The 10,490-nt window shown below is 42.7% G+C and overlaps 1 protein-coding gene across 1 annotated transcript; it reads left to right on the top strand.

Moving 5' to 3' along the window:
* The first annotated feature begins 3,558 nt into the window (after window positions 1-3,558).
* On the top strand, window positions 3,559-8,124 carry LOC126973620 (putative nuclease HARBI1). The gene is made up of 6 exons (XM_050820957.1): window positions 3,559-5,850; window positions 6,332-6,537; window positions 6,668-6,800; window positions 6,880-7,024; window positions 7,304-7,697; window positions 7,875-8,124. Exons 1-6 carry the CDS (start codon window positions 5,623-5,625, stop codon window positions 7,876-7,878), a joined length of 1,110 nt encoding a protein of 369 aa, XP_050676914.1. The 5' UTR covers window positions 3,559-5,622; the 3' UTR covers window positions 7,879-8,124.
* Window positions 8,125-10,490: the final 2,366 nt, after the last annotated feature.

Below are 10,490 nucleotides of genomic sequence, written 5' to 3'. Positions count from 1 at the left end.
CTGACGGCCCTGTGGCTGAAGGCCTGACGGTGATGGGGCGTTCCCTGTCATTACTGAGTTCCACCCGCGGCCGTTCGCCATGTTCGATTTGAACAGGCGGGGCTGGGGTGGTGCGCTTTGGCGGGTCTGGAAGCGCTCCTGGCGCTCCTTAACGGCCTCAAGGTAGATGCGGCGTTGGGGGCACTGGCGGTACGAGGCCGCGTGCTCTCCGCCGCAGTTGCAGCACCGGACTGGAGCCTCCTCCTTCCGGTCGCACTCCGCTGTGAGGTGGGCTCCCGTGCACTTGACGCAGCGGGCGGCCCGGTTGCAGTTCCGTTCTGCATGACAGAAAGTCTGGCACCTGGAACACATGGTGCCGTATTTATTATTGGATTTATATTTAAATATGAGCACCGATTGATGGCAGATATATTTAATTTTCCTGAAGGCACCTATGTCAGTGCTCTTCGGGAGCGTTACTTGGTACCTTGGTACCAGTGCGTCGCCCTTAAAGGCGACAACCTTGGTGGGTTGGAACCCTAGTTCTTGTAGAGCCTTGCATAGCTCTTCTGCAGAGCTATAGTATAGACCTTGGACGACAGAGATGTGGGCTCTGTCGTCCTTTAATTTTAATTTTTAATGCCCGCGGCAAGAAGCGCCGCACGGCATCTCTCGAAGTTAAAGTTCTCCTTGGAGATAATTATTGGAGTCGGCCTCGCCTGTGAGGGCTTGGCCGTTACCTTGGCTCCCGGTGTCTCCTGTACCGGGAGCGGCTTGAACACGTTGTCCGTCGCCAACGGCTTGGGGCGTCCGTTGTCCGGGCGCGGCTTGGCCGCACGCCGCCGCGTCACGGCGATCCAGTCCGGCAGGCCGCCGTGCAGCCGCTGGCCGGACTCCTCCTCCGGCGGCGAGGCCGAGCTGTCCACATCCAACTCGGCGATCACCTTCGCCGAGGGTTGCTCACCGGGGCTAGGGCAGCCCCTCTTCATGTCCTGCGACACAGAACAACACACGTATTTACTTTCCACTGCTTCGAACCGTTAAAAGCGCGCCAACGGGGCGCGTGTAGTTACTAATAAAAGAAATTGCGATGATAATAATTCCACGAAAACCAGCGCGCAAACACGTCACGTCCGTTCAAGCGCAGGTAGCGGAGTCAACTTTTTTTTTTTTGCGCCCAAGCAAGGGAATGGGCTACCCTCCGTGATAACGACGGGAGGGAGGTGGTGAGTCCCACATAACCAAAGTCTGCGTTGGGTATGTGGGACTCACGTAAAAACCTAGGTGCCTACCCACTAAACACCACCTGCAGTTGGCTTTGGGCAGGTGCCCTCTAAGCCTACATCGAATGCGACCATCTCTTGGGGAGAGAGAGGCGCAAGTGGCACTGCCTATGGAGTTTCCGCTGGGATATTGCACAGAAGGTGCTATCTAATTGGGACTAGTGACATCAGAAGGATGATCACAAACTAGAGGTGAATCTAAATGCGTCTGATTATCCCCGGATGCCAAGAGGCGTTCCAGGTCAGACGAGAGTTTGTTAGGGGATCGGAGAGGGCGTGTCTGGGCCTCCTGACTTGATAACGTGAAGGAGGGGGGGGGGGGGGGGGCGGTATAATCCGCTGCCTCCTTAATCAGGGGATTTGGGTGATTGTCTGAGGACTTAAAGAAAGTTTCAGACAAGCACTTTAGGTGTTGTTGGATGGTGGGGAGCTCTAAGTCCCGGTGAAGGTCTGCGTTTCTAACGCACCAGTGGGCATTGACAGCCTTACGGCAGAAAATGGATTGGACTGTTTGGAGTTTATCTATAATATTGGGTTTCACATGAGCGAAAATTGGAGCTGCGTAAGTCATAATCGGTCGAATGCAAACCTTGAAGAGTGTTCGCTTGTTCCTAAAACACATTTTACTGTGCCTACCTAACATACTGCTTAGGCGGTACAGATAGAAGCGGGCGGTTCCGGTCACTTTCTGGACGTGAGGCCTGAAGGTGAGTTGGGAGTCGAGGGTCACACCCAAGTACTTGGCTGTGGACCTGAAGGGGATAGGGGAGCCTAATAGATGAATGGGTCGATCCCGGCAGAAGCGTCTGCGCTTAAAATCAAAACGAACTGCGGAGCTTTTATCCGGGTTGACCTCAATACGCCATTTCCTAAACCAGTCGGGGCTGTGTTTGACCTGCTCGGGGAAGTGTTTGAGCGCCAGGTTGGAAATACCGTCGGCTTCTGGAGCTTTGCGAGGTTTTAATCCACGGATGATGGATTTAACCTCCTCTACAGTAGTTGGAATGGGATCGTCGGTGAGAGGCATTGAGTTCAGACGGCTGACCTCATTCTCCACCAACGCTACGTGGAGGGGTTCAAAAGAAGAAGTGCTGGGTGAGCATTATGAAGCAATGCTTTCAGCAAAACACTCCGCTTTATCCCTGTCCTCGAAAGCTGTACTGCCGTCGGGGCGTATCAAAGGCGGAGTGTGGAATATTGCGTCAGTACGAAGGGCTTTCGCCACTTTGTAATACGCCTGGTGTGAAGGGGAAATGTTTTCCATGAGTGAATCCCAATTGGAATTCCTCAATTCGGAGAGACGTAACCTAACTTGGCTCTGGAGAAAGTTAGCGCGTGACCTATAGTTGGGCGTTGGGTACTTGGCGGCTCTTCTGAGAGGTCTTGGCTCTAATGAGGTTCATGACATCAAGCGGGAGCTTATAGTTGTTAACCTTAACCACCCGCATTGTCATAGAGAGCGGACTGCACTGTTTGGGTAAGTGCTTTTACCGTGATGTCAATCTTATCCGTACTATCGAAATAGTTGGACGAGATTGCATATGGTGAATTGGGGGCATCAAAAGTTGATGCAAGAGACTCCCTATAACCCTCCCAGTTGGTGAGGGTTTTAGGGTGAGTGGTGGTAGGGGTGGGGGCATGGGGCCCGAGCTTGATGGAGACTGGACGATGGTCGGAGCCCAGGTCATCGAGTGGCTCGATCGCCCTTAAATTAAGAGCGACACCCTTGACCAAGGCGATGTCTAAAATATCGGGAGAGTGTGCTACGTTATCCGGGTAGTGTGTTGGAGAGGTGGGACTTAGGACGTCTAAGTCCATAGACCTAATTAGACGGCGGAGCTTGATGCCATTCCCGTTTGTGGATAGGCACTTCCAGTCAGTGTGTTTGGAGTTGAAATCTCCAAACAAGATGACTGAGTCACCTAGTGAGAGAAGAGTCTCAAGGTCGCTCTGGAGAGGGATCTTGAGAGTAGGGAGGTAGATTGAGGCTATGATCAGAGACGGATGTCCTGACATGCCCAACTGACAAACGGTTGCTTCCATGTTGGTAAGCACTGGAGTAGCGATTTGCGAGCAATGAAGGGATCTCTTGTAGTAAATGGCTGTGCCTCCGCCACGACGGTCGTCGGCTCTGCCATTGTGTACAAGAGAGTAGGAAGGGATCGATAATCCCTTTGAAGCGTCGGGTTTAAGGAATGTTTCTTGGATAAGCAATAGGTCGATGTCCTTATTGCGAACAAATTCCTTAATCTCTGGGAGATTGAGAGAACGTGCGCTCTCCTTCGAGACTAGAAATTCTGTCCCCACCGCCGACTGCCGAGTCTAACACGTCGCGGGTGGAGGAAGGTGCGGGGCACGCATCGCGATGATACGTATGATGGATTTAGAGATCCGTAGACAATATTAAGGCTATTATTAATTATTCTTAGTTTTATTATATGTGTTTATATTTGATTATATTGAGTTTTATAAAACTACGTTACACCTGTTCCTCAGTTGAGGAAAGTTCGCGCCAGTGGCCGGAGGTGGCCCTGGTTTTGAAGACTGCTTCTTAGCAGTCTTCGTTGTTGAGGGACGAGGGGCGCGGGGACATCCGCGGTAGTTCGCGGGATGTCCTTCCTGCCCACAAAGGACGCAAGCGGGAGGAGTCTCCGCATCGCGGGTGCGTTTGCACTCCTTGGTTGTGTGAGGCTCTAGGCACTTGACGCACCTAGGCGGGGCTGAGCAGTTTGCAGCTGCGTGGCCAAGCTGGCAGCGATGGCACTGCCCTGGGAAGTCCCGTCTGTGTGGAGCTTCTACTCGGATGTTTGAGAGCCCACATACGATGAGCTCTCTCTTGAAAATTTCCCTCGACTCGGGGACATTGGTTAGGATAACCAGAGCCAGAGGGTATTTCTTGCCGGATCGGCTGTACATTTTGTGTACAACCTCGGCCTTGAACCCTTGCATGGTCAGGTCCTCCAGGATGACCTCACTGGGAAGCTCATAAGGGACGCCACGTAGAATGGCTTTCACTTTGCGCTTTTCCGGGAGCGCATAAGTGTGGTATGCGACACTCTTATGAGTGAGGACTCGGAAGTCCTCCGTAGTCGGGACGACTACGCGGATAGCTTCACCCGTGTTGGTAGCTCGGGTGTATTGCACCTTTTTGTCGGCGCAGAGCTGTGCAACATAAGTCCACTTTGTCTCGGATGAAGATAGGCGGTGGGGGCTTATTTGCAGGGAGGACAGGCGTGCAGCGCATGGCTGGCTTCATAGATGAGGTGATAGAGACCTCGGGCAAGCTAATGTCGAGAGACATTAGAGGGACAGGGGTTGGGGCGGAGAGTACGTTATCCGTGGAGGTGGCTGAGCGCTTGGACTGGCGCTTCTTCCTGGATTGAACCAGTTGGAAAGGTTCTCCAGAGGGACGTCGGGGGGTGTTGACAACGGAGCCAGTGACAGTTTCGTTGTCAGAGTCCTCAGAGGAGGACTGGACTGGCCGCTTTCGGCCGCAGGAGGCGGAGTCGGAGAACTCCATGTCCTCGGGAGTAGTTTTGTGAGCGGAGGGCTCATCGGGGGACGTGGGGGAGTCAGCAGGGGGCCAACTTGGAGTGTTGAATACGGAGGAGAGGCTATCGACTAGTGACTGGTCGAAATGGAGATTTGCGGCTTTAAGCAAAGCCACAATCTGGACTACAACGGCGTTGACATGGTCCGCTGATGGAGCCATGCTGATGAAGCCTCCCCGCCGAGGGCAGGGAGCAACGGGGGTTGGAAGTGGCGCGGCTATCCCTAATGGTTATAGCCGCGAACCGTCACCCTTGGGAAAGCCCAAGTGCAATGGGATCGGGTCGTCCGGTTTCTCTCAGGTCAGGAGGCGTGAGAAACGCACCGGGTCAACGTTAGCCGAGTTAGTTGTCACCGTTAGGTATCCTTCAGCTCAACCGCGATGACACGCAACTCACTTACTACAATAAAAATTGCTGTAAACAAGCTTGCGGGCCGGAACGAATTCCACGTAACCAGTCGAACTTGGCGTAGTATACTTCGTACCACACGTAGCGGAGCTGCGTAGCGTAGCAACTGGCGTAGCTTGGCGGCGTAGCGGGGCGTGAGCACAGGAGCCCTATTACGAAAATCGAAATACGAAGTTTAGGTTGACGGATCGTACATTTTCCTATTACGAAAGTGTTTCGAATCCGATGATCGAAACGAAGTTCGTGATTAGACATTTTGTCTTTCGTTTACCTTATTCCCAAATTCACTTGACATTTACGTTTTCGTTGTTGGACATTGTTATGATCGTAACAACAACGTCACTTTTTACGACAGACATATAGGTTTCGTTTTAGATAAAATATATTTATTTTACTATAAAATGGCACGTTTATTAATATACGAAGAGGTCTTTTTAAACGAAGAAAACCTTGAAAGAGCAAGAGAGCGACGTCGTCTTCGGCAATATTTATTTAATAAACAAATTCCCGATGGGCAATTTGTTTTAAATTATCGCCTTAATCGTAGTTTATATGAAAAACTGTGTGAAGAGATCATACCACTAATGCCTCCTAATAAAAATACGAGAGGGATTGATCCCTCAATCAAGGTAAGTTATATTATTATATTGGATATATAGGAACTCGTTAGTTAAATCCTAATTGTAAAAGATTAATATATTGGTAGGTATTGTCTAACAGCCACTGTTATGTTATTTTTTTATATTATAAACATTTTAATTTACATACCTCTTAGTTTTTGCTTTATTTTTGGGTACAAATAAATATCAAATACTTTCTACACGATTCTACTATTTAAATTGTCAAAATTTCTAAGGCCCATTTAATCACAATAAAATAATCACATATTCATTTTTATTTAAAAGATAAACATCTATAAAAACAATATAATTCAAATTGAAACTATTAAAAATCTTTGCTTTTACATTTTCATCAAAATTGCTTCTTCTATCAACAACAAAACTTTTTCTTCTGATTCCATTTTGTTTAAAAGCTTTTCTATTGAAAATTGTCCACAGGTCATAATATTTCTGTGTCAATATTCCAACCAACAACAATTTATACTTACAGATCCTTACTGCCCTTGCATTTTATGGGAGAGGGAGCTATCAGGGAGTAGTGGGAATATATGTCCTAAATATGGATGGCCCTATGGCACAGCCAACTGTGTCAAAGTGCCTCAAACAAGTAACCGAGGCACTTAATAGTTCATCCATATTAAGGACATATATTAAATTTCCCCAAAACAGACAGGAACGAAATTTTATAAAAGAAAGGTATTGTTTTACTTATAAATAATTTGACAATTAAAATATGATTCTCCCACAATGATAAGAGTGATGTGCTTGAGGATTTATTATATTTTTAAATGAAATTTCATTAGTAAAATTGCATTTTTGATTTCAGTTTTTATGAAAAATATGGGTTTCCTGGCATATGTGGGTGCATTGACTGTAGTCATATAGCTATTGTGAGGCCACAAGAAAATGAAGAGCGTTTTTTTAATAGAAAACATTTTCACTCCATTAATTGTCAAGTGGTGAGCTGTCTAGCATAACATACAATATTTTTTTTATACATTTTACAATAATATATTTATTATTTGTAATCTCTTTTAGATATGTGATGCAAATTGCAATATAATTAGTTTAGATGCCTCATATGGTGGAGCTACTCATGACTCATTTATTTGGCAGAATAGTGAAATTTGTGACCACCTGAAGAGTCTCACTAATACCACAGATGAGACCGCTATACTACTTGGTTCGTAGAAAAATTATTATTAAATTTTCATTAATATTATTGTTTCTTAACATTGTTAACATACAAAATTAGAATATTTCATGTTTACATACTTCATTTTTATGTGTTGTTAATTAAAATATAGATGTAATGTTATGTTTGATTGTATGATTAGTTTTAGATTGATTTGTTTGCTGCGTTTGTTATTCTTGTTTGTTTGTAACTGTCACATTAAGTAATACCTCTAATGATAGTTGCTATGTGTGGTAAATAAATAAATTAATAAATGAATTATTGTAGGTGACTCCGGCTATCCTCTAAGGAGATATCTGATGACCCCAATTGATGGAGCTCCAGATGACTCTCCAGAAGGACACTATAATGCCAAACATAAAAGAGTAAGATCCACTATAGAGCGCACTTTTGGGCAACTAAAAGGTCGATGGAGATGTCTTTTGGCAGCGCGGCAACTCCATTACAAGCCAGAAATGGCCGCAAAGATAACAATCGCATGTTGTGTTTTACATAACATGTGTGTTCAGTCGGGGTTAGATCCTGTAGAATTAACACAGGACGAACTTCATGTAGAAGCGGAAAGGCAAAGAAGGGTGAATCAACATGTTACTGGGCCACCATTAGAGCAGGGGCAGCGCACACGAAATGAGCTAATACAATTACTCAACAGAAATTTAAGGTAATCAAGTAGTTTTCCACTAGATTTAACTATAATTGCAATCTGCCTGTAAGTGATAATATAAGAAGTTGAGATGAAGACTACTCTGGCCAATATTCAACGAATTGTATTCTAAGAAATCATAAAAATTTGTGTTTAATCATGTAAATACAAATAATATTATTTCTTTTGTTGCAGATAAAGACAGAGGTTTTTGTACATATATATATTTAAATATAAAAGGGACTAAAGTTTTTCAAATATATTTTTCAAATTATTATTCAATTCTTTTAATTCCTCCAGGATGCCTGCTAGGATATCCCTTTTATCTACTTCAAGGCGAAGGATTTGTTGCTTTATGTCGGGCTGTGACACACGTACCCGTCTGCGTGGCCGCCTTGATGCTGTAAAATTTTGGTAGAAAATAAATAACTTAACTACATATTAATAGTGCTTGTTTTTTTGTCTATACCTTTTTATTACCTTGAATATTGTGTACTTCTGAATCAATATCGGGAGTAGCTTCAAGGGTCTCTTTGTTAGTAGAGGTGTTTGATATGGTTTCAGTAATTGTCATTGGTGTAGGCTGTTCTAATGGCTGCAAGTGGAAATGAAAAATATACAATTGATTAAGCATTATATCATAAATAGTCATACACAAATAACCATATGAATAACACTTATAAAACATATAATATTGATAATCCTTTATCTCAGATATAAGTAGGTTGGTATGTATATTATATTTCTTGGTATATTAATTACTCATTTTTTATACTATGTTAGTATGGTTAGTAACACATACTTTGAGCCCAATGGTTGTTTCCATGTACTGCTTAAAGAGGAGGGAGTTATTAGCAAATATATAGGTATATAAACATAATATAGTATATATCTGTGCAAATCATAAATAACAAGCATTACCTCAGGAAAAGCTGGCACATTGCAACCTGGTATATTTGGCTCACCAAAACCATGTCCCATTACAGCGATGACCTTTAAATCGTTCTGGGATAATATGCCAGCTGTTGGTGGCCCACCACCAGTGCCAGTGGCAGATCGAAGCGCTGCTGCATTGGCTTTTTTGGCCAAGTATTTTTTATCAGCCCACACCTTAGCACGAACATGCAATAATTATTATTTTTTATTATTTCATTTATTCAGGATACAAACGGTCACAATTCAAAAACTTTACACTATTTTATTTAATGAAGACCTATAGTTCCATAAAATAATTTTAAAACTACTTAATACTTACAATGTGAGTGCTTTGTTATAAATAAAATAATACAAAATTTAATTGCAAATAAAGTGATAAAATATAAAACCTATAAAATACAAAACTTAATATATTACGATATGAAAACAAAACAGAGAGATTTACTTATGCTACTTATGTTTAGACATGGCTTCTTTAATCATAATTTTGAATTTAGCAAACGGCAAGTGAAAAATATCTAATTTTCCAAATTTTTCATTAAAAAGTTTACAAGCTCGTCTGGTATAACTATTGCTAGTGTGACATGTATGTGCTCTTTTGATGTTAAACACATCTTTTTGAAGAGTGTGTCTTTCAGGTCTGCAAGGAACTCTAAAATTAATCTTATGTAGTAATTGAGGAACGTCCACTTTATTATTAAGGAGTTTATAAAGATATGTTATGTCTAAAATATCCCTACGATGTCTTAAAAGCATTATATTGTTGCGTTCAGAGGATTCTAAGTAATCGTTGTAAATATGTCCAGTACGGTATTCAAGTGATTTGACAAATATCTTTTGTAGTCTCTCTATTCTATCGATATGAACTTTATAGAATGGATGCCAAACAGTACAAGCAAATTCTAAATTGCTACGTACGTAGCTATGATAAAGCAACTTATAAGTGAAGATATCCTTGAAAGGTTTACTTAAACGTAATATAAAACCTAACTGTTTGAAGGCTTTATTTAACATTTGATCGATGTGAGGGACAAAATTTAACTTAGTATCCATAATAACCCCTAGATCTCTAATTTGATCAACTCTTTCTAATATTTGGTCATATAATTTATAATTGAATTTTATCATATCATTTCTAAGTATATAATCTTTTCATAAGAAAAGATTATTAGTATTGCAGAATTGCTCAAAATTCGATAGATCAGCTTGAAGAAGTTCGCAATCACTAGTATCCTTGATAATCCTAAAAATCTTTGTATCGTCTGCGTAAAGTAAAATATTCGAATTAGTGGCTATATTGGTTATGTTATTAATGTACAATATATAAAAAGTAATGGACCTAAATGAGAACCTTGTGGGACCCCAGAACTTATATTACAGTATTGAGAAGTATATCCCCTTAGAGCAACTGCTTGGCATCTGTTACTAATATATGATTTCAACCACCGGAAAAGGTCGCCATGTATTCCTAGTTGCCACAGCTTCTGTAATAATGTGTTATGAGAAATTTTGTCAAAACACTTGGCGAAATCTGTATAAATAACATCAACTTGACACTTGTCATCCATGGCATTGAGAATATATTCGGTAAACACAAGCAAATTGCTATCTACACATCGTCCTCTAACAAAACCGTGTTGACATGGAGTTATAATAGACTTAAGAGCCGAGTACATTTGTTCGGTAACAATTTTTTCTAGGATTTTTCCAAAAATATTTAGTTTGGAAATCGGGCGATATTTTTCGATATCTTGCGTTATAGACCCCTTTGGAATCGGACTAATAAGTGCCTGTTTCCATAGCTGCGGATAATATCCGTTTGTAATACATTTTTTATAGAGGAATGTGATTGGGATAGCTAATGAAGTTGAACAG

The sequence above is a fragment of the Leptidea sinapis genome, chromosome 29 (genome assembly GCF_905404315.1).
Source record: "Leptidea sinapis chromosome 29, ilLepSina1.1, whole genome shotgun sequence".
Classification (NCBI taxonomy): domain Eukaryota; kingdom Metazoa; phylum Arthropoda; class Insecta; order Lepidoptera; family Pieridae; genus Leptidea; species Leptidea sinapis.
Note: the sequence above shows the minus strand (reverse complement) of the source record. Positions and strands in the feature narration are given on the sequence as shown.